We start from the raw sequence: 25,621 nt of genomic DNA, 5'->3' as shown, positions 1-25,621 counted from the left end.
TATCCTATTCCATTGATCTATAAGTCTGTCTTTGTGCCAGTACCATACTGTTTTGGTTACTGTAGCTTTATAGTATAGTCTGAAGTCAGGGAGCCTGATTTTTCCAGCTCCATTTTTCTTTCTCAAGATTGCTTTGGCTATTTTTGGTCTTTTGCGTTTCCACGCAAATTTTAAGATATTTTGTTCTAGATCTGAAAATGATGGCATTGGTAATTTGATAGGTGGTATTGCATTAATCTGTAGATTACCTTGGGTAGTATAGTCATTTTGACCATATTGATTCTAACAATCCAAGAACATGGTATATCTTCCCATCCTGTTTGTGTCATCTTCAGTTTCTTTCATCAGCGTTATATAGTTTTTGGAGTACAGGTTTTTTGCCTCCTTAATAGGATTGTTTCCTTAATTTCTCCTTCTGATCTTTCATTGTCAGTGTATAGAAATACAACAGATTTCTGTGTATTAATTTTGTATCTTGCAACTTTACCAAATCCATTGAGGAGCTCTAGTAGTTTTCTGGTAGCATCTTTAGGATTTTCTACGTATAATATCATGTCATCTGCAGTAAGTGACGGTTTTAGTTCTGTTGACTTTCCAATGATCATTATTGGTATGCGAGAAAACTGTTGATTTTGGTACATGGATCTTGTATTCACCAATCTTGTTTTATTCTCTTATTCTAATAGTTTGTATATTATCTTGGGTTTCCCATATATTTTTTCATTTCATTTGAAAATAACCATGATCAAAGCTCTTATTATACAGTTGTTATACCTCTTCTTTCTTCTTCTGGTCTTATTGTGTTGGCCAAGATTTTCATTACAGTGTTGAGTAGTAATGGTGTTATCTGTCATCATTGACTTGCTCATGACCAAACATTAAGTTTTTGTGTGTGTGTTTTTTAGGGAGTTTTTTTGTTTTATTTTTCTCTGCGGTACGCGGGCCTCTCACTGCTGTGGCCTCTCCCGTTGTGGAGAACAGGCTCTGGACGTGCAGGCTCAGCGGCCATGGCTCACGGGCCCAGCCGCTCCGTGGCACGTGGGATCCTCCCAGACTGGGGCACGAACCCGCGTCCCCTGCATCGGCAGGCGGACTCTCAACCACTGCGCCACCAGGGCAGCCCAAACATTATGTTTTTATTCAGAAGCAAAGTTTATTTTATAATACGTATGGCATTCTGTGGTTTAACAGAATGTATGTTTTTCTAATAAACACACAGTATAGAAATTTAGAAAATACAAATAAAAAATGAATTAAAATCACCCATAATCACTTTACCCAGAGATGATCACAATTTGCTTTTTGGGATATGGCAGAATCACATTTTAGGTTTTAAATGAGTCTAAAAATGGCAAAATTACCCTGAAAATCCCTTAAATCACCCATAAGTTAAAAGAGCTATAGATAGAGATATAATGGATCTGTGCCATTCTCCCTGTATGTATAATATATACTATGCAATGAAATACAGAAGAACGCACATGAAAATACAGTTCTCTAGGCTTTTTACTATACTTTTATTGTTGTTATTGAACAACAGAGAGAGTAGCATTCTCTCACAGTGTGCCAAGCATTATACCTATAGTCGAATTTAGGACGTTAAGTGTATATGGGTCAACTCCAGCATCTACGTGATTTACTGACTTGAGCACCTGTGCTTGTGTAAGACTCAACTCCCTCATATAAAATGTACCATATTTTATAACTACCTATTATTGTGTATTCACTTGCTAGCATTTTTGTCAGGCCCATATTTAGCATTTCAGAAATGTTGCCCTTTGTAATACAAAAAATAGCAATTAGAGAAATATAATAACAAGGGAGAGGCCTAGGATTCTCACATTCCAAGAAAATATATTGTTCATATATTGTCCTTTCAGGAGGTGGACAACCAATGTCAACTAAAAAGAGTAAAATAACAGATTGATATATGCTCAGATACATGTGGGAAATTTAGCAAAATATTTATGAACATGAATCCAGTCAAGGGAAACAAATATGATATATAAAACCCATGTTAGCCAAGCTTTTAAAAAGCTATTGTTCATAGGTCTTAGAAACTCCTTCCTTCCTTTCCACATAAGTAAACATCAGAAACCAAGTAGAATACCCAAATGAGAGTGATACATAATGATAATTTTTCATATACTGTACAATGTGAAATAGAGTTCTAAAGAGTGAAAGAGAATCGTGGATTGCCTGAATTCAAACTCCTTTTGCATTATAGCCATTATAGCTAGGATGTTTAAACAGACTTACTCAGGTTTTTTCCCCACAGAACTAAAGTTGAACTCATGGTCTTTCCCACTGAGTTACAGTCTCTACATCTTCAACAACTTACTATTTGTTAGCACGAATATGAGAATCAGTTTATTAGTGATATTTTCTATAAATTTTCATTATCGTAGTATGCCATTACTTAGAAGTTTTAAAGCCATAGTTACCCCCAAAACAGAATTTTGTCTCTCCTTCAGGTAATGGTAAAAAGTAAGTTTGAATGATGAGCTTAAATCTTAAATTGGGTCACTTGAGGTCACTCAAGGCCAAGAAAGACCTGACAAGAGAGAGGGTTTTAGCTTTATAGAAGCACTAATTGTATTACATCTGCTTTTTCTTTCTGAGTTTTAGTTAATTATCTAAATTTTTTGTCCTCTGCTTAATAAAGGATTTAATAGGTGATTATGTATACCCTCCTGGTTTAATCTTATTTTAATGCATTTTCATTGATGGGATAATGCCTTTTTTCTAAGGTATGTAATTATCTTAAGTCAGCATGTTGTCAAGCTTTTCCCCAAAAGTTAAAATTGAAGTTAAATGTGGTTAGTTCTTTCGTCTCACTGGTATTCAAGTACAGAGGATTTCTTACCTTTCAAGAACCAATGAATATTTCATAGAAGTTGATTTTAGAATATGGTGTAAACACGAAATATGGCTGATGACAGAACAATTCGTTTTCCTTGGTTGAATTTCATTGGTATCCCCAACCCTAAATGAATCTGACTGATATTTATCTAAAACACAGATGAATCAGTTGTCCAGAGGAGTCACCTTGGTAGAATAAACATTTATTTAATAATGTTTAAAACACTTTAGAAGTTCTTCTGTAAGAATTGCCTGTATGGGGAGTGATTGCTAATAGGGATGGGATTCTGCATGTGGGTGATTAAAATAATCTGAAATTTAATAGGGTTGGTGGTTGTACAACCTTGTGAATATACCAAAGACTGCTAAATTGTGCACTTTAAAATGGTGAATTTTTTGGTAAATTAGTTGTCTCAATAAAAATAAGTCAGTTAAAGAATCAAATTCACGTAAGTCTCACTGCTTTATATATACTTTGATTTTGTATAAATATTGTACTAACCAACCTGTTTACTGACCTTAACCATAACACTTAAGTTCACATTTACTGCTCACACTGAAGACTTACCATCACTGGGAACGTTAGAAGACTCAACATCTTCCAAAGGCATCCTCAAAGAGGAATCACAAAAATGTCCTCAGCAATGACACTGAAATAAGTATAGAGCATCACAGCGAGCTTGCTTGGAGGACACAAGATTTGTGTGTGTTGTGAGATCATTCTTTTATAAAAATTGGTCATATTAACTTGTTACATTCATTTTTTCTTGTGCAGCAATCCCAGGCTACCCTGGGCCTTGTGAGGTATCTCACAGGGCAGCCCAGAGAGGTATTTGGGCATCCTCAGGGGTACAAGTAGACTACATCTCCATTTTCCTTTGCTTCTAACATATTTGATCACTTCAAAAATAGAGGAGCTGAGGAGAAAGATGGCAGTGCTTTAACAATAAATTAAGCTTCTAGTGTTTATTTTTCTTATTAAAAAAGCATTACCTGTTATCTTTTACTTTAAAAAGTATTTGCTGAGTGCCTGTTCTACTGAAGCAAATTCTGGGTGCCAAGGATACAAGAGTGAATAAGAGAGATAAATTTGGGAAAAGTAGACAATAAACAAGCAAATCATAAATAAGAAAAATATAAAGTGTGCTAAGGCTATGCAGTGAATTAAAATAGGTGATGTGAGAATGACTGGTGATTACAAGAAAACAGTGTTTTCTTCCTGCTACAAAAAACTACATACATATCAAAAGAAATAAAATAAAACATACTTAAAACCCTGCACACCAAGAGATAACCACCATTAGTCTTGGGTGTATGTCCTTCCAAACCCTACTCTATCTCTGTGTGCTCAAGAGTGTGTACATGTGTGTGATGTTTTGTTTGTATTGTAAAATAAGATCATACTATTAATACTGTGTTGTGACCTGCTTTTTTCATTTAACATATGAACAGTTTTATATGTCAGTAATTACTTTTATAATGCCATTTTAACAATTATAAAATATTCCATTTGGTTGATTTAATCAGTCTTCAGTTATTGGATGCTTGGACTGTCTATTGCATAACTCCAAACAATCAAATGAAAGGGTGTCATATTTAGCTAAAGTTTACATGGTCAAAAAAATTATTCATTTCTAATGTTGAATGATACAAGTTTCTCTCCATCACTGTAAGATATATACTTTTCATTCTTCTGGTTTGGTTTGTTGTTTTGGGTGGTTTTGTTTCTGCACCACGAGGCATGTGGGATCTTAGTTCCCCGACCAAGGATCAAATTCTCGCCCCATGCAGTGGAAGCGCAGAGTCTTAACCATTGGACCGCCAGGGAAGTCCTGGGGGTTTTTTAAAATCTTCTATCTGCCCCCTGGGGACATTCCACAAGGCAGAATCTTCAGCTGTTGACTTTTTTTCCTGTATTTCTTTCCTCGGTTATTTCATTCAGATTTACAACACAAGTTGTCTTAACTTCTAGATGAAAAACCCCCAGATCTTTATCTCAAACCTTGTCTTCTCTGCCATGTGACTGTCCAACAACTTGCCTTGTCTAAAACCTGCCTTGTCTAAAACCTCAAGACTTGCCTTTTCTAAAACCAATCTTGCCTTGTCTAAAACCAATCCTCAAACTTGCCTTGTCTAAAACCTTGTCTAAAACCAAACTTGCCTTGTCTAAAACCTTGTCTAAAACCAAACTTGCCTTGTCTAAAACCAGTCACACCTCTCTGTCTCTTGCTTTGTCTAAAACTTGCCTTGTCTAAAACCAAACAATCACACCTCCCCGTCTCTTCAAATCCAACTCTTCCTCATAATTTGCCTGTTTACTACAAAGTTATCATCATGGCCCCAATCATTTTAGCCTAGAAAAGTTAAATTACCTTTGACTCCTCCACAAAGCAGATACGATCCTCTTTCATAATGTGATTTTCAGACTTCTTTTCTTTTCCATCATCACTGCCACCTCCCTAGTGGCAAGACACTTGCTGCTTAGCCCGAATTATAATTTTAACAATCTCCTCATTGATTTTTTTTATTTGGTAACACCTCCCTTTCAATTCTTTCTATATCCTCTGGATCTTACTGCATCAGTTATCCCCCATTTGCCTTCAGAATCATCTCATTCCACCCTCTTTTCCTCCCAATCTTTATTTAAATATGTGCAGGTCTCCCCAACATAAAAATGTTTTTGTGACTCTAGACAGCTTTCTCTACTTTATTACCTCAAACTCACCCTGCCACAGTCTGGCTTCAGGCCATTCCACTCTACTAAACCTCTCATTCAATCCCGGTGGCTTCTAATTGACAAATCCAGTGGATACTTCACAGCCTTTATGTCACCAGATTTTTGTCTACATTGGGCTGTTGATAACTTACTCCTAAACTTTTCTGGTTCTCTCTCTATTCTCTCTCACTGTTCCTATACCATCTCTTCAGAAAACTCTTCTCACCTTGACCTCTTAAATACTGGTATTTCTGAGGGTTCCATTCTCAGCCCTTGGTTCTCTGCATGTTCCTCATCTACTTTGGCTATTTTAATTACGATTTAGAAGCTTAGGACTTTTAAATCCCTGTATCTGGGCCTCACACTTGTGTGTATAAGTGCCTGATAGATCTTCCCCTGAATGCTCTACCAAAGGCACCGCAAACCTGAAACTATCTTCTCTCCCCTAAAACCGTTCTTAGTTTTCTGTTTATCTCAGGTGGTGGTACTATCATTCACCTAATCATTCAAACCAGAAATGTGGAAGTCATCTTTCATTTCCCTTTCTCTTTCATTTCATCTCTCCCTTTCCCCTCATCCAACTCGTCACTGCATTCTACAGTATTCACAACTAAACAAGAACTAGTATAATTTCCTAACCAATCTTTGTTTCCTCTGTGTGTATACTTCATAAGTTGCAGTGTGTCTGTGAATTTCTCACTCTGAAAGTCTCAATATTCTGTTTATACCATTACCCAACTAACAAATAAAATGACCATTATATTTCATTTTACATAATTTAAAACAAATATTATAATACCTAGAAAAAATGTTGCAGTGGCCGCCAAATTAACTAATACAAGGAATGCCTTCAAATAAAGATAAATTAAAACATTGCAAAATCTTTTCTCACCACTTATTTGACAGGAGCTTAGCATTCAGTCTTTCATCCTATTAAGTTTTGCCTTTCAATTGGCGTTGCTCTTCAAAAGATGCTTGCTTCCTCTCTTCATTCAAGAAACATTTACCTTCTGCCCACTGACTCTCGTAGCCTAGCTGCTATCTGGGGAATAAAGGTATTGCTTTTGCCCAGAGCTCAAGTGAACTTTATTCTGGACATCAAGTTTATCATCTCTTTTGAACATTTCTAATTGTCAGTAGTCTGTATTACAGGAACACTTAAATAATTTTAGTAATTTCAAAGTGGAAGTTATATATATAAACTTAGCTGAGAATTCTGCATTTACCAATAGCTGGGCAGCACGGATTTCAGAGCAACAACCCAAAAACAATTGTTTCATTGTTTCTTTTTTTTAGAGAATTCCTAATGGGCTTATTTGTGTTTCTTCTTAATTTGTTTTTCTTTTGTGTGTAAAACTGGCTTTCTTAAGGTTTACACAGAAAGACATATCCCCAAATTGAAGCTCTTTTCCTTCCATGTGAGCCTAGGCTGATAATGAAATTGGGGAATTAAGAGGAAGAGAGTTAAGGACAATCTAGAAGAGCAGAACTCACTGGATAGAAATGACTAAACTGAACCTACAAGCTCTAAGAGCAGTCAGGGAGAAAATCAAACTTAAAGTTAAATGATCTGTCAGCTACCTTCCTTTTTTAATGAGAAATAAGACAGATGCACATAGCGTATTAACAATAACAATTTAAAATACCCCCAACTTTGTCACGTGGTAGCTTATCAAGAAATAACACCAATTTTATAGCCTTGAAGACAAATTAAAACCAGCCTCAAAAGGCTGCACACTAGATGTGTAAATATTGGCCTATTCAGAGAAGTGGCATCTGATATATGCATTTTACATGTTATGTCAATCATTTCCCACAGGTATTTTCTGTAGGTTAAAATTTTCTGCACACGTGTGAAATGGAGAAGACAAGTGTCAAAACCATAGAATTGTACTTTTTTTTTTGGCCTCGTCACGCAGCATGTGGGATCTTAGTTCCCTGACCAGGGATCGAACCCGTGCTCCCTGCAGTGGAAGCATGAAGTCCTAATCACTGGACCACCAGGGGATTCCCTATTTTTTATTAACAGCTTTACTGAGGTATACTTCACTTGCCATACAATTCACCCACTTGCTATATACAATTCAGTGGCTTTCAGTATATTCACAGAGTTGAGCATCCATTACCACAATCAATTTTGCAACATTTTCTTTACCCTAAAAATAAGCACACCTGCCTTAAGCCATCACTCACCAATCTCACCATCCCTAAGAAACGACTCATTTTCTATCAGTTTTGCCTATTCCTAACATTTCATATATAAATGCAATCATACAATACATGGTAATCTATGACTGACTTGTTTGACTTAGCATAATGTTTTCAGGGTTCATCCATATGGTAGCGTGTATCAGTACTTCATTTCTTTCTATTGTTGAATAATATTCCATTGTGTGGATACACCACGTTTCATTTAGTTCAGTTGGTATATATTTGGGTTGTTTCTACTTTTTTGGCTATTATGAATAACAGACCTATGAACATTCATATGCAGATTTTTCTGTGGACGTGTTTTCGTTTCTCTTGAAATATACCTAGAAGTGGAATATACTTAGAAACGGAACTCTTTGTTGAACGATTTGAGGAACTACCAGATTATTTGCGAAAGCAGCTACACTATTTTATATTACCATCAGCTATGTATGAGAGTTCCAATTTTTGCATAAACTCACTAGTATTTGTTATTACCTGTCTTTTTTATTGTTGCCATCCTAATAGGTGTAAAGTGTTATCTCATTGTGGTTTGCAGTTTCCTGGTGACTAATGATGTTGAGCTGCTTTTTCTGTGCTTAATGGCCATTTGTGTATCTTGCTTGGATAGTTGTCCATTTTGATCCTTTGCCCATTTTATTTTTAATATTTATTTATTTATAAATAGTTATAAATAGTCTTAGTTGAAGCACATGGGCTTTTTACTTCATTGCGGTGCACGGGCTTCTCTCTAGTTGTAGCACGTGGGCTCTGTAGTTGCGGCACGTGGGCTTAGTTGCCCCATGGCTTATGGGATCTTAGTTCCCCAACCAGGGATCGAACCTGCATCCCCTGCATTGCAAGACAGATTCTTAACCACTGGACCACCAGGGAAGCCCCCTTTGCCCTAAAATTGAGTTATTTGTCTTTTTATTGTTGAGTTATAATAACTCTTTATATATCCTAGATATAAGGCTCTTGTCAGATACATGATTTACAAAATTTTCTCCCATTCTGTGGGTTGTCTTTTCACTTTCTTGATGGTGTCCGTTGAACCACAGATGTTTTTGTCTTGACAATGTCAAGCTTATGTTTTCTTTTATTGCTTGTGTTTCTAGGGTTTTCTCATGAAGGAGTGCCATATATTTTTAACAGCTTTATTGAGCCTTAATTGACATAAACTTCACATATTTAAAGTGTGTACATTGACAGGTTTTGACATATACATACACCTGTCGAAGTCTGTTGCCCACATATTTGGGATATTTGTTTTTTTATGATTGCATTTTGAAAGTTCTTTATATACAAATCCCCTTATTACAAATATTTCCTCTCATCTCTGGCTTGTCTTTTCATTCTGTGAACACTGTCTTTCAAAGGGCAGAAGTGCTTAATTTTGAAAAAGTCCAATTTATTGATTTTTTCTTTAATGGATTATGATTTTTAGTGTCACATCTAAGAAATTTTTACCTAATTCAGTCACAAAGATTGCCTCCTATGCTTTCCCCTCGAATTTTTATAGTTCTACATTTTACTTGTAGGTCTGTGATCCATTTTGAGTTAATTATTCTATATGGTACAAGATATGGATCCAAGTTCATTTTTTGGTAAATTGTTCCAGCACCATTTGTTGAAAAGACATCTTCCTTCCACGTTAATTGCCTTTGATCTTTGCTGAAAATCAATTAACCATATGTGTGTTGGTGAGTATATTTCTTCACTCTCTATTCTGTTCCAATGATCTGCTGTCCATCTTTGCAGCAGTACCACATGCTTTAATTACTGTTGGTTTACAATGAATAGTGAATTCAGGTAGTGTAAGTCCTTAAACTTTATTCCTCTTTACCAACATCATTTTGGCCATTCTAGGTTCTTGACATTTTCTGTGAATTTTAAGATCAGTTCATCAATTTCTGGAAAAAAAAAAAGTCTCCTGAGATTTTGATTGATATTACATTGAATCTGTAAGTCAATATGGAGATAATTGACATATTAACAATATCGAATCTTCTGCCCAATATTGAGTCTTCTGCCCATGACCACTGTGTGTGTGGATGTGTGTGTGTCCTTTTATTTTCTTTAGGTCTTTAATTTTCTCAGGAGTGTGTTATAGTTTTCAGTGTACAGGTCTTGTTCATCTTTTGTCAGTATGCAAGTATTGCATTTTGTATTGCTTTTGTCACTTGTACATTTTTATTGAAATTGCTGATTGTTGTTTGCTAGCATACAGAAATACAACTGACTTTTGTATATTGATCTTGTATTTTGCCATCTAGCTCTATGTATTTATTAGTTCTAGTAGGTTTTTTTTTTTAATAGATATTATAGGATTTTCTAAATAGGTGGTCAGATAATTTATGAATAAAGACTGTTTTTCTTCTTCCTTTCCAATCTTGTTGCCTTTTCTTTGTTTTTCTTGCCATTTACAATGGCTACAACCTGTAATTCAATGTTGAATGGATATGGTGAGAGCAGACATCATTGTTTTGGAGGAACAGTGATCTTAGGAAGACAGCATTCAGTCTTTCACTATTAGTATGATGTTCAGTGTACGTTTTCTGTAGAAACCCTGTATCATGTTGAGAAAGTTCCTTCTATTCCTAGTTTGCTACAATTTTGGATCAGGAATGGATATTGGATATTGGATTTTGTCAAATATTTTTCTACCTTTATTGAGATAATCATATGGTTTTCATTTTTTAATTAATCTAGTGAATTAAACTGATTTATTTTAAAATATTAAAGCAACTTTGCATTCCTGCAATAAACCCAAGTTGATCATGATTTTTTATCTTTTTATTTCTATCTGTAGTCTTCAGTTTGCAAGATACTTAGTTCACTGAAACATGTCCATATCAGAATCATGTCATATCTTTGCATGGTTCTCTGGTTATCATGTAGCAAGATATGTATGAGTTTGAGTGAACACTGTACCATGCAAAGCAAGATCTGACTCTACTGTTGGATTGATTTTCTAGAATGTTGTTAAAAATTTTCGCATCTGTGTTCGTGAAGAATATTGGTCTGTAGTTTTCTTATAATATCTTTGTCTAATTTGATGTGTAATGTGGCTTCTTAGATGAGTTGGGAAGCATGTCTCTCTCAACAATTTTCTAAAGAGTTTGTGTAGAATGGGTATTATATCTTCGCTAAAAATTTGGTAGAATTAATCAGTGAAGCCATCTAGACCTGGGGTTTTTCAGAAGGCTTAAAACTGCAATTTGAATTTCTTTCTTTATCTTATGAATGAGCGTTGGTCATTTGTGACTTCCAAGGATTTTGTTCGTTTCATCTAACTTGTCATTTATATTGGCACAAAAATTTTCATAACATTACTTTATTATCCTTTTAATATCAGTAAAATCTGTTGTGCTGTTACCTGTCATTTCTGTTATTTGTACTTTGAACCTTCTCTCTTTTTAGTTTTTTTAAATGGCCATTCTCGTTGGAAGTTTATCAGTTTTAAAATTGTTCTTGCCGAACAACTGGCTTTTGGTTTCGTTGATTTTTCTCTATTGTTTTTCTGTTTTCTACTTCTTTGCTTTCCTCTATCTTATTATTTCCTTTCTTCTGCTTATTTTAAATTTTATTTGCTCTTATACTTCAGTTTCTTAAGGAAGAAAGTGAGATCAATGATTTAAGATCTTTCTTCTTTTCTAATAAAGTGTTTAGTGCTATAAATTTCCATCTAAATACTGCTTTAGTGACATACTGCAAATCTTGATATTCTGTGTCTTTATTTTCATTCAGTTCAAAGTACTTTGTCATTTCCCTGTGCTGCACTGAACATTGTGGTACATGTCTCTTTTTGGATTATGGTTTTCTCAGGGTATATGCCCAGTAGTGGGATTGCTGGGTCATATGGTAGTTCTGTTTTTAGTTTTTTAAGGAACCTCCATACTGTTCTCCATAGTGGCTGTATCAATTTACATTCCCACCAACAGTGCAAGAAGGTTCCCTTTTCTCCACACCCTCTCCAGCATTTATTGTTTGTGGATTTTTTTGATGATGGCCATTCTGACCAGTGTGAGGTGATACCTCATTCTAGTTTTGATTTGCATTTCTCTAATGATTAGTGATGATATTGAGCATCCTTTCATGTATTTGTTGGCAATCTGTATATCTTCTTTGGAGAAATGTCTGTTTAGGTCTCCTGCCTATTTTTGAATTGGGTTGTTTCTTTTTTTGATATTGAGCTACGTGAGCTCCTTGTATATTTTGGAGACTAATCCTTTGTCAGTTGGTTTGTTGGCAAATATTTTCTCCCATTCTGAGGGTTGTCATTTCATCTTGTTTATGGTTTCCTTTGCTGTGCAAAAGCTTTCAAGTTTCATTAGGTCCCATTTGTTTATTTTTGTTTTCATTTCCAATTCTCTACGAGGTGGGTCAGAAAGGATCTTGTTGTGATGTATGTCATAGAGTGTTCTGCCTATGTTTTCCTCTGTCTGGCCTTACATGTAGGTCTTTAATCCATTTTGAGTTTATTTTTGTGTATGGTGTTAGGGAGTGTTCTAATTTCATTCTTTTCCATGTAGCAGTCAAGTTTTCCTAGCACCACTTACTGAAGAGGCTGTCTTTTCTCCATTGTATATTCTTGCCTCCTTTATCAAAGATAAGGTGACCATATGTGTGTGGGTTTAACTCTGGGCTTTCTATCCTGTTCCGTTGCTCTGTATTGCTGTTTTTCTGCAGTACCATACTGTCTTGATTACTGTACCTTTGTAGTATACTCTGAAGTCAGGGAGCCTGATTCCCCCAGCTCCATTTTTCTTTCTCAAGGTTGCTTTAGCTATTCAGGGTATTTTGTGTTTCCATACAAATTGTGAAATTTTTTGCTCTAGTTCTGTAGAAAATGCCATTGGTAATTTGAAAAGGATTGCATTGAATCTGTAGATTGCTTTGGGTAGTATAGTCATTTTCACAATGTTGATTCTTCCATTCCAAGAACATGGTATTTCTCTCCATCTGTTTGTATCGTCTCTAATTTCTTTCATCAGTGTCTTAAAGATTTCTGCATACAGGTCTTCCATCTCCTTAGGTAGGTTTATTCCTAGGTATTTTATTCTTTTTGTTGCAGTGGTAAATGGCAGTGTTTCCTTAATTTCTCTTTCAGATTTTTTGTCGCTACTGTATAGGAATGCAGGAGATTTCTGTGCATTAATTTTGTATCCTGCTGCTTTACCAGATTCATTGATTAGCTCTAGTAGCTTTCTGGTAACTTCTTTAGGATTCTCTATGTATAGTATCATGTCATCTGCAAACATTGACAGTTTTACTTCTTCTTTTCCGATTTGGATTCCTTTTATTTCTTTTTCTTCTCTGATTGCTATGGCTAAGACTTCCAAAACTATGTTCAATAATAGTGGTGAGAGTGGGCAACCTTGTCTTGTTCCTGATCTTAGAGGAAATGCTTTCAATTTTTCACCATTAAGACCGATGTTGGCTCTGGGTTTGTCATATATGGCCTTTATTATTTTGAGGTAGGTTCACTCTATGCCTACTTTCTGGAGAGGTTTTATCATAAATTGTTGTTGAATTTTGTCAAAAGCTTTTTCTGCATCTACTGAGATTGTCATATGGTTTTTATCCTTCAGTTTGTTAATATGGTGTATCACATTGATTGATTTGCGTATGTTGAAGAATCCTTGCATTCCTGGGATAAACCCCACTTAATCATGGTGTATGATCCTTTTAATGTGCTGTGGGATTCTGTTTGCTAGTATTATCTTGAGGATTTTTGCATCTATGTTCATCAGTGATATTGGCCTGTAGTTTTCTTTCTTTGGGACATCTTTGTCTGATTTTGGTATCAGGGTGATGGTGGCCTCATAGAATGAGTTTGGGAGTGTTCCTCCCTGTGCTATATTTTGGAAAAGTTTGAGAAGGATAGGTGTTAGCTCTTCTCTAAATGTTTGATAAAATTCGCCTGTGAAGCCATCTGGTCCTGGGCTTCTGTTTGTTGATACGTTTTTAATCACATTTTCAATTTCAGTGCTTGTGATTGGTCTGTTTATATTTTTCTTCCTGGTTCAGTCTCAGAAGGTTGTGCTTTTCTAAAAATTTGTCCATTTCTTCCAGGTTGTCCATTTTATTGGCATATAGTTGCTAGTAGTAATTTCTCCTGATCTTTTTTATTTCTGTAGTGTCAGTTGTTACCTCTTTTTCATTTCTAATTCTGTTGATTTGTCTTCTTCCATTTTTTCTTAATGAGTCTGGCTAATGTTTTATCAATTTTATTTATCTTCTCAAAGAACCAGCTTTTAGTTTTATTGATCTTTGCTATTGTTTTCTTCATTTCTTTTTCCTTTATTTCTAATCTGATCTTTATGATTTCTTTCCTTTTGCTAACTTTGGGGATTTTTTGTTCTTGTTTCTCTAATTGCTTTAGGTGTAAGGTTAGGTTGTTTATTTGAGATTTTTCTTGTTTCTTGAGGTAGGATTGTATTACTATAAACTTCTGTCTTAGAACTTCTTTTGCTGCCTCCCATAGGTTTTGGGTCATCGTGTTTTCATCGTCATTCGTTTCTAGGTATTTTTTTATTTCCTCTTTGATTCTTTCAGTGATCTCTTGGTTATTTAGTAGTGTATTGTTTAGCTCCATGTGTTTGTATTTTTTACACATTATTTCCTGTAATTGATATCTAGTCTCATAGCATTGTGGTCAAAAAAGATACTTGATACAATTTCAATTTTCTTAAATTTATGAAGGCTTGATTTGTGACCCAAGATATGGTCTATCCTGGAGAATGTTCCATGAACCCTAGAGAAGTGTTTCCTTATTTATTTTCATTTTGGATGATCTGTCTATTGGTGAAAGTGGGGTGTTAAAGTCCCCTACAATGATTGTGTAACTGTTGATTTCCTCTGTCATGTCTGTTAGCATTTGCCTTATGTATTGAGCTGCTCCTATGTTGGATGCATAAATATTTACAATTCTTATGTCTTCTTCTTGGATTGATCCCTTGATCATTATGTAGTGTCCTTCCTTGTCTCTTGTAACATTCTTTATTTTAAAGTCTATTTTATCTGATATGAGTATTGCTACTCCAACTTTCTTTTGATTTCCATTTGCATGGAATATGTTTTTCCATCCCCTTACTTTCAGTCTGTATGTGTCCCTCTGTCTGTAGTGGGTCTCTTGTAGATAGCATAAGTATGGGTCTTGTTTTTGCATCCATTCAGCCAGTCTGTGTCTTTTGGTTGAAGCATGTAATCCATTTATATTTAAGGTAGTTATTGATATGTATGTTCCTATTACCATTTTCTTAATTGTTTTGGGTTTGTCGTTTTAGGTCTTTTCCTTCTCTTGTGTTTCCTGTGTAGAGCAGTTCCTTTGGCATTTGTTGTAAAGCTGGTTTGGTGGTGCTGAATTCTCTTAACTTTTGCTTGTCTGTAAAGGTTTTAATTTCTCCATTGAATCTGAATGAGGTCCTTGCTGGCTAGAGTAATCTTGGTTGTAGGTTTTTCCCTTTCATCACTTTAAATGTTTCCTGCCACTCCCTTCTGCCTTGCAGAGTTTCTGCTGAAAGATCAGCTGTTAACCTTATGGGGATTCCCTTGTATGTTATGTGTTGCTTTTCCCTTGCTGCTTTTAATATTTTTTCTTTGTATTTAATATTTGATAGTTTGATTAATATATGTCTCGGCGTGTTTCTCTTTCAGTTATCCTGTATGGGACTCTCTGCGCTTCCTGGACTTGACTTTTTCCTTTCCCATGTTAGGGAAGTTTTCAACTATAATCTCTTCAAATATTTTCTCAGAACCTTTGTTTTTCTTTTCGTCTTCTGGGCCCTCTATAATTAGAATGTTGGTGTGTTTAATGTTGTCCCTGAGGTCTCTGAGAATGTCCTCAATTCTTTTCATTCTTTTTTCTTTATTCTGCTCTGTGGTAGTTATTTCCACTATTTTATCTTCCAGGTCACTTATCCGTTCTTCTGTCTCCGTTTTTCTTCTGTCTCCGTTTTTCTGCTATTGATTCCTTCTAGAGTTTTTAATCTCATTTATTGTGTTGTTCATCACTGTTTGTTTGCTCTTTAGTTCTTCTCAATCCTTGTTAAACGTTTGTTTTATTTTCTCCATTCTATTTCCAAGATTTTGTGTCATCTTTACTGTCATTACTCTGAATTCTTTTTCAGGTAAACTGCCTATTTCCTCTTCATTTGTTTGGTCTGGTGGATTCTTACCTTGCTTCTTCATCTGCTGCATATTCCTCTGTCTTCTCATTTTGTTTAACTTACTGTGTTTGGGGTCTCATTTTCACAGGCTGCAGGTTTGTAGTTCCCGTTGTTTTTGATGTCTGCCCCTAGTAGGTGAGGTTGTTTCAGTGGCTTGTGTAGGTTTCCTGGTGGAGGGGACTGGTGCTTGTGTTCTGGTGGGTGGGGCTGGATCTTGTCTTTCTGATGGGCAGGGCCGTGTCTGGTGGTGTGTTTGGGGATATCTGTGAACTTAGTATGATTTTAGGTAGCCCCTCTGCTATTGGGTAGGGTTGTGTTCCTGTCTTGCTAGTTGTTTGGCATGGGGCATCCAGCCCTGGAACTTGCTGGCCGTTGGGTGGAGCTGGGTCTTAGTGCTGAGATGGAGATCTCTGGGAGAACTCTTGCTGATATTACATGGGGCCAGGAGGTCTCTAGTGGTCCAGTGTCCTGAACTCGGCTCTCCCACCTCAGAGGCTCAGGCCTGACACAAGGCCGGAGCACCAAGACCCTTTCAGCCACATGGCTCAGAAGAAAGGGGAGAAGAAAAGAAAGAAAGAAATTTTAAAATTTTTTTAATTATTAAAATTAAAAAAATACTACAATAGAGAGCAATCAAACCAATAAACAAATACACCAATGATAACAAGCGCTAAAAAGTAAACTAAGATAAACATAAAAATCAGAAACAAATCAGCCTCAGACAGCAAACCCCAAGTGTACAGTTGCTCCCAAAGTCCACCGCCTCAATTTTAGGATGATTTGTTGTCTATTCAGGTATTCCACCGATGCAGGGTACATCAAGTTGACTGTGGGGATGTAATCCACTGCTCCTGAGGCTGCATGGAGAAATTTCCCTTTCCCTTCTTTGTTCGCACAGCTCCTGGGATTCAGCTTTGGTTTGGGCCCCACCTCTGCATGTAGGTTGCCCTCAGGCATCTGTTCCCCACCCAGACAGGAGGGAGTTAAAGCAGCGGCTGATTAGGTCCCTCTTTCTCACTCATTCCAGGGAGAGGGAGGGGTACGGTAGTCATAATTGGAATGCAGGGCGAGCCCGCAGCGGCAGAGACCACCATGTCGCAGAGACCACCATGTCGTTGTAACAGCCTGAGGTGCACCGTGTGTTCTCCCGCGGAAGTTGTCCCTGGATCACAGGACCCTGGCAGTGGCGGGCTGCACAGGCTCCTGGGGTGGGGTGGGGGGTGGATAGTGACCTGTGCTTGCACACAGGATACTTGGTGGCAGCAGCAGCAGTGTTAGCGTTTCATTCCCGCGTCTGGGGTCCGAGCTGATAGCCACAGCTTGTGCCCATCTCTGGAACTCACTTAAGCCGTGCCCTGCCTTCTGTGGGCACACAGGGAAGGAATCCCCTCTCTTCACACACCCCGAAACAATGGTCTCTTGCCTCTTTGTCAGGTCCAGGCTTTTTCCCAGACTCCCTCCCAGCTAGCTGTGGTGCACTAGCCCCCTTCAGGCTGTCTTCTCGCAGCCAACCCCAGTCCTCTCCCTGGGGTTTGACCTCCGAAGCCCGAGCCTCAGCTCCCAGCCCCCACCCTCCCCGGTGGGTGAGCAGACAAGCCTCTCAGGCTGGTGAGTGCTGGTCGGCACTGATCCTCTGTGCAGGAATCTCTCCACTTTGCCCTCTGCACCACTGTTGCTGCGCTCTCCTCCGTGGCTCTGAAGCTTCCCCCCCGCCCACCCCACCCCACCTCCGTCTCCACCAGTGAAGGGGCTTCCTACTGTGTGGAAACTTTTCTTCCTTCACAGCTCCCTCCCAGAGGTGCAGGTCCTGTCTCTATTCTTTTGTCTTGTTTTTTCTTTTTTCTTTTGCCCTACCCAAGTACCTGGGGGGTTTCTTACCTTTTGGGCAGTCTGAGGTCTTCTGCCAGCGTTCAGTAGGTGTTCTGTAAGAGTTGGTCCACACGTAGATGTATTTTTGATGTATTTGTGGGGAGGAAGGTGATCTCCACGTCTTACTCCTCCACAATCTTGAAGGTCCCCCCTCTTTGAGCCATTTTAATCATGTCTCCAGTATCTCTTATTTCTGTCTCTGCAGTTATCAGTGCCAGAGTTCCTCTGGGCAGGTCCATTGTTGACATAGTCATAATCCTCTATCTGTACATCACTTTGAGGATGCTGATCATTAAGAAGTCTTGACCTTCTCCCAGAGCCTCTCATGTATTTTAGGCATATCCTGTATGCTAGCTAATGCCTAACACAGTGCCTGGAACTGCTCACAGATTCCTCCTCCAGAACTGCTCAGGTGGCAAAATGTTTCATGTTTTGAGGTGAGAATTGAGGCTAGCTCAATACTTGCGAAATAGTTTGGAGAACATTAGTATCCGATGTCTTATTAATGCTTGTTCGAGTTAAAGGACTCTAGGGATATCTAAGGCAGATTCATCTTCTGAGGCTGACATCACAGAAAGTAACTGCACCTTTTGAGAAAATAGTCCTTCACAGCACTGTCTGGAGGTCTGGATGTGACATTTTATTTCATTGGGAATACTGTTCTTCACCACGATGCGAGAGGTGCGGGGCTCTCACGACTCAGGCCACCCAGCTCTCAGATCTCTTCCAGAACAGCCCCTGGGGCGGTTGCGGCTATTGGGGCACAGACACAAGCAGCAGGTGATCAAAGCCTGCGGCTCCCACCGGGCACTCTAGGCAGAGACCAGGGCGAGCCCCAAGCCCAGGCAGCCGGTGAACAGAGATGGCGCACGGAAAATTCCCAAAGGCACATGCTCCTCGTGCGCTGAGGGGCCGCCTGATTTCTTCTTTTGCTCGTAGATTATTTTGCTCGTAGTGATGTTTAATTTCTAAATATTTGGAGACTTTCCAGATATCTTTTATTGATTTTTTTCCCTTTTTTTTCCAGCTTTCTGAGATATAATTGACATATAGTGACATTGTGTAAGTTTAAGGTATACAGTATTATTTGATATATGTTTATATTGCAAAATGTTTACTACATTAAGGTAGTTAATATCCTTTATCTCACATAATTGCCATTTTCTTGTTCTTATTGTTATAGTTAAAAACATTGAGCTTCCCTGGTGGCGCAGTGGTTGCGCGTCCGCCTGCCGATGCAGGGGAACCGGGTTCGCGCCCCGGTATGGGAGGATCCCACATGCCGCGGAGCGGCTGGGCCCGTGAGCCATGGCCGCTTAGCCTGCGCGTCCGGAGCCTGTGCTCCGCAACGGGAGAGGCCACAACAGAGGAAGGCCCGCATACCACACACACAAAAAAAAAAAACATTAAAGCCCTACTCTCATAGCAGCTTTCAAGTATATAGTACAGTATTGTTAACTATAGTCATCATGCTGTACATTTGATCCCCTTAACTTAATCATCTTATAACTGAAAGTTCATGTCCTTTGACCGACATCTCCCCATTTCCCCCACCCCTCAGCTGCTGGCAACCACCATTCCACTCTCTGTTTCTATAAGTTCAGTGTTTTTATATTCCACATACAAGCGATATCATACAGTATTTGTCTTTCTGTTTCTGATTTACTTCACTTAGCATAATGTCCTCTAGGTTCATCCATGTTGACACAAATGGTAGGATTTTCTTCTTTTTTTTATGGCTGAATAGTCCAGTGTATGTATATACCACATTTTCTTTATTCATTCATCCATTGATGGACACTTAGATTGTTTCCATATCTTGACTATTGTGAATATTGCTGCAACAAACATGAGAGTTCAGATACCTCTTTGAGATCTTGATTTTCACTTCTTTTCAGTATGTACCCAAAGGTGGGATTGCTGTATTATATGGTAGTTCAAATTTTAGTTTTTTGAGGAAACCTTACATTTTACATCTGCTTATGTCATTAACACCATACTGTGTTGTTTAATTATCAGTTATCTTTAAAGAGATTTAAATAACAAGAAAATCTTTTCTGTTTGCCTACGTATTTCACATTTTCACTGCTCTTCATTCCTTTGTGTAAGTGCAGATACCCATCTGGTGTTATTTTCATCTGCCTGATGGACTTCCTTTAACATTTCTTATAGAGCATGGGAAAAATATTGACATAAATGAACATATAAGTATTATGAACCTTTTAGTGAAAGAAACCATAAATTTTAAAAACAATAAAAGGCTGGGGTGAAATGTTTATAACATATCAGAGTAATAATAACAGCACATATAATAATAACAGCAGATATTGAAAGTGTGTTGTGCTATGTACTGGGCACTATATTAAACCATTTACCATGTATTTTCTCATTTAATCCTTACAACAGCCATTTGAGGTAATGTACCATTGGGTTTTTTTAAAATTTTTATTGGAGTATAGTTGCTTTACAATGTTGTGTTAGTTTCTGCTGTACAGCAAAAGTGAATCAGTTATACATATACATATATCCCCTCTTTTTATGATTTCCTTCCCATTTAGGTCACCACAGAGCATTGAGTAGAGTTCCCTGGGCTATACAGTAGATTCTAATTAGTTATCTATTTTATACATAGTAGTGTATATATGTCAATCCCAATCTCCCAGTTCATCCCACCCACCCCCTTCCCCCCCCTTGGTATCCATAAGTTTGTTCTCTACATCTGTGTATCTATTTCTGTACTGTTTTTACACTCATTTTGCAAATAAGAATATGAGAATAACAGGTAGGGGCTAATGTCCTTAACAATCAGAGATCTAAAAACCAATAAATTAAAAAATTTAAGTGCCAATTCTTAGAAGAAATATGAATAGATAATAAACATAAAAGTAATACTCAGCTTCTCTCATATAATCAGGAGAATGAGATAATTTTTAAGCTACCCAATTGGCAAAAATAAGCAGTGTTACTAATATTGGCAAGATATGAAGAAGGATATACTTGTACACTACTAGAGGTATAAATTGGTACATTTTTTTAGAAGGCCATTTAGCTTTACCTGTTCACATTTAACATACGCATATCCTTTGACCAGATGACTTCATTTGGAAATCCTTATACAAATTCTCAAGGAAAAATAATGTGTGTGTGTGTGTGTGTGTGTGTGTGTGTGTGTGTGTGTGTGTAATGGGGAACAATTGAAGACAGCCTGATTATCAGTAGCAGGGTGTTAAAACAAATGATGGCATAGCTGTATAATGGAGTAAGCATTGAAAGGAATGAGCATGTAGGGAAACAGGCAGTTTGATGGGCTGCTGCTGGGGGATATAAATTGGTACAACTTCTCTGGTGGGAATTTTCAAAATAGATTTCAGAAGTCCTCATTCAGGTTGTATCCCTTTTCCCCATGTGTATGCTATGGTATTGAGTGGAAAGAAAAAAGTTGCAGAATAATATGTATAGTAGGTTTGTGGTTTTTTTGTTTTTTTTTTTTGAAGGATATATGTACTTAAATATTTGTATGTTCCCAGAAGAAGGTTTGGAAAGATGCACACCAAGTTGTTAACAGTGATTTTCCCTGGAAAGGAGGAGTTCAACTTTTTAAATGTCTCTATTACTTGAATTTTATAATAACTTTTGCAATAGTTTTGAAAAAAAAAAGTTTTTTAAAAGTTATGTTGGTTGTAATTGCCAAAAACACATAGAGCAGTTGACTCAAAAGAAGCAAGACTGTTTCTCCCCAAGGATTTCCAAACCAAATGAATCAGAATTTTTTCTTCCTGGGCTTAAATGGAATTTTTTTTTTATAGTTAAGATGTTGGGCTCTACCTGTAGGGCCCAGTGGAGTTTAAAAGAACTGAAATTTTACAGACCCCATGTTCCAGAGTATAAGACCAACCTGTTTAGTGAGCATTCAGACAAGAACCATGGTGCCTGGCATTTATCATCTTTACAAACTCATATCAAAAATTAAAATGACAAATTATGCAACTGCAGTTAGAGTTTTTGTTGTAGCTTATGTTGTGTGTATGAAATTGTGCCCAGAGTTATAATACAATAATGAAATCCTTTCATCCCTGTTATGAAAAGGGAAACCAGTGGCAAATGATCACTCAAAACGTTGCCAGTGTGATGCATTGGTTATAAAAGATTATAGAGGGCTGCCTTGGGAATTCCCTGGCGGTCCAATGGTTAAGACTCAGTGCTTTCACCGCCGTAGGCCCAGGTTTGATCCCTCGCCAGGGAACTAAGATCTCACAAGCTGCATGGCATAGCTAAAAAAAAAAAAAAGAAAGGCCACCTTTATCACTGGTTCTCATGTTTTAGTATAATCTAATAACAAAATAGAGTGTTCTTCATTTCTGTGAAATATCTAGTAAAATTGTTTAACTACAAAGGTAGGATGGGTAAATTACCTGGAAAAAGTATTACAAATTAGAATTTTAAAATCAGTTATTAGACAGGAGACAAAGAAGAAATCATTATTCCTCCTAGTGGAATAACACTATTATATGTTAGGCCTTGATCAAAGCCACCTCAAAGTTTTTCATGTAAATGTTATAATCTGGGAGTTTAAGCTATTTGTTTTGGAAGTTTTTATCTAGAAAAATAATGTGAAGCCAATCATATATCAAGTACATCAAGGAAATTGAATATTTTGCATATGTTTCCTTACTCTATTGAACACTGAAAAATTTACCTTTCTTATAATAGAACTTTTTTTTCTTTTCCAAATTGCCCAGACCCAAGGTAATATAGAAAGTAATATTTTCATATGGAAAAAAAGAAATCTGTCTTTATAGTTTTATTTAAAATAATTATTAGAGAAAATTGAGCAGTAATAAAATTTAAGCTTTTTAGCTTATTATTTTCTATGTAACATAGAGGGACCTGAAGGAACGTAAATATTAGAAAATGCCTATAAATAGGAGCCATTACATCAAATCACACCATTTACAAAAGTTACTTCTGTATTTAAAGAAAATATTTTTACATGGCATGGTGTTGCACTACATAAGTAAGAGTGATGATAATACAAACACTTTTACTAAGATCTAAGTGGATGACAGGAATTGTTCCAAGTACTTTGCACTCAGTATTACATTTCTATTTTACAACAATTCTTTAAGTACTCATGTTACTCAGTTTACAAATAAGGATCTGAGTCTTCAGGAGGTTAAATAACTTGTTTAAGGTCACATAACTGCTAAATGACAGAGCCAGAATTTGAATCCAGGTAATCTGGTTCCAAAATCTAAACTCATCACCACTTTGCCTATAGAGTAGGATTCAAAAGGGAGGACTTCATAGCTATGCAAAGTACAACACTTTTTTTTTTCTATTTTTGCCTAAGGCTGAAAAACGATAGCCAACAATTTAAGTTTTTTATGACTCAGGACAATAATTAGTAAGATGTAGGGATTTTTTTCATATTACTTCAGTGTATACCATTTACCATCTCTTTGATTCTAGTAAATACAGCATAGCTGATGCTACTCAGCATTGATATGTTTTATTAACTAAATACCATTGCGTTTGTCTCACAGCAATCAGCAGGCCTTTTTACTGGAGAATGTCCCTTGTAATAATGCAAGCTGTGAGGGGGCGCATCGTATGTTTAAAGTCTACTGGGAGCTGATGGACCTAAACCAAATCAGAGATGCAGTGGTTGCCACCTTCTTTGATATTTACGAAGATGTGAGTTCAGAGCTCTTCTGTGTGTTTGGAATCTAATTGCCGTCCACCTTATCTCACTTTCACCCTATTTGACCAGAAAATGTAGATGAGATAATGAAAGCAAATGAGTTAATTAAAGAAAGCTCCTTTTAATGTTAAATGACAGAGGGAACACATTTATTGACACCACTGACCAGTACAGTGAAATATGAAAATGCTTTTATCTCATTTTATGCTTGTTTAGATTAAACCACTAGAGAATCATGCTCACAGCAATTATGCATGTGCACGAGTAGAGAAAAGAACAGCCAACAGATAACAGACCCTTAAACCTGCACAAGATCACAGAAGAATGGGTTCAGTGTGTACTCTCTCTTAACCTAGTGGACTAGAGTTGGCATCTATTGCCACAGATTCTTGTGACTGTCTTCAGTTGCCAGGTGGCCTGGAAAAGGCGCTCAGGGCCCTGGTTTTCTTCTTTCTAATGTCAAAAGCCAGTTTATCAAGTGCTTCTGGGTATTGTTGAGGGAAAAGAGAATCTCCCAAGCTGTTTTGTTCTTTAAAAGAAAGCCAGTTTATCACTCAGAAAAATAATAAATTCTGATAAAAATGTGTTAAATTCCAGAGTTAATATGTCACAGTATATCCTTGTAAAACAATTTGATTATTTTAAAACGTTAAATCTCCATCAAGACATTATGTCCAACCCTAAGACCAGTTGGTTGGTTTGGTTTTTTTTATGAGGCTAATTCTCAATTTTATGAATTATCCAAGTCCTTATTTTCCTCTGTCTCTCTGCTACCAAATCTTGTGTTCGTTCACTTTTCATAAGCAATTTCCAGGCATAAAAGTAATTGGTAAAAATATCACAAGAGGGAAAATCAACAGAATTAACTACAAATCAATTAATTTCTATACATAAAAATATCATAAATGAAATTTAAAATTGTGTTTAAATCTGGGAAATAAATTAGCTATGAAGGAATTAAATAATTAATATTCTTAACATAGAAAGGGTTTATTCAAACTGATACGAGTCACCAAAAACTCCCACTGGAAAAACAGAACATGATTAAGGCAATTTACAGAAAAAACACAAGTAGCTAACATATGAAAAGATATGATAAATGATCAACCTCATTAAGAGTCCGCAGAATGGAAATTTAAATGAACACACCTTTTTTACCCCCAATAAAATTAGCAAAGCTTCCCACTTTTTTAGGAAAAAAAAAATAATGGGGGCCAGGGCAGATGAAAAGGTACCTTCTTTCTCTGATGATTGGAAACACTTCGGTACTCCATATCACAGACCTTTAAAAATTCATGCAAATGTGACTGGAAGGAAGTACAAAATGCTAACAGTCATTTTCGGAGATTAAAATTATAGGTGTTTTTCATTTTATTTATATTTTAATATTCAAGTTTTTATATTTTTAATATTTTTATTTTAAACATCAAGTTGAATAAATAAGGTTTATATTTACATGGTAAACATATCATGCATTTTCATCATTTTTTTCATTCAGTCTAGTAGTTCGTTCTTACCATTTTTATGTTTTTTCTAGGGAATCTTGGACATTGTAGTACTAAGTAAAGGATATACAAAGAATGATTTTACCATCCATACACTGAAAAATAACTTTGAAGCAGATGCTTATTTTGTTAAAGTCATTGGTAAGTATTTGTTTTGTATGTTTTATTATTACTATTAACATTTAATTTTTTAACATCCTTTTTGGAGTATAATTGCTTTACAATGGTGTGTTAGTTTCTGCTTTATAACAAAGTGAATCAGCTATACATATACATATATCCTCATATCTCTTACCTCTTGCATCTCCCTCCCTTCCACCCTCCCTATCCCACCCCTCTCGGTGGTCACAAACTACTGAGTTGATCTCCCTGTGCTATGCGGCTGCTTCCCACTAGCTATCGGGTTTCACATTTGGTAGTGTATATATGTCCATGCCACTCTCTCACTTTGTCACAGCTTACCCTTCCCCCTCCCCATGTCCTCTAGTCCATTCTCCTGTAGGTCTGCGTCTTTATTCCCATCCTGCCCCTAGGTTCTTCATGACCCTTTTTTTTTTTTTTTTTTTTTTTTTTTAGATTCCATATGTATGTGTTAGCATACAGT

General features: G+C 36.8%; 1 protein-coding gene across 1 annotated transcript in view; it reads left to right on the top strand.

The window, feature by feature from the left end:
- Positions 1–25,621, top strand: part of ITFG1 (integrin alpha FG-GAP repeat containing 1) — a 267,640-nt gene that overhangs the window by 160,819 nt on the left and 81,200 nt on the right. Inside the window, exons 11-12 of the mRNA XM_007109007.4 lie at positions 23,355–23,505; positions 25,050–25,158. Coding sequence (XP_007109069.1) covers positions 23,355–23,505; positions 25,050–25,158 — 260 coding nt within the window. The remainder of the gene's footprint in view (positions 1–23,354; positions 23,506–25,049; positions 25,159–25,621) is intronic.

This window comes from Physeter macrocephalus, chromosome 17 (assembly GCF_002837175.3).
Source record: "Physeter macrocephalus isolate SW-GA chromosome 17, ASM283717v5, whole genome shotgun sequence".
Lineage (NCBI taxonomy): Eukaryota > Metazoa > Chordata > Mammalia > Artiodactyla > Physeteridae > Physeter > Physeter macrocephalus.
This window is presented reverse-complemented; position numbering and strand designations above follow the sequence as displayed.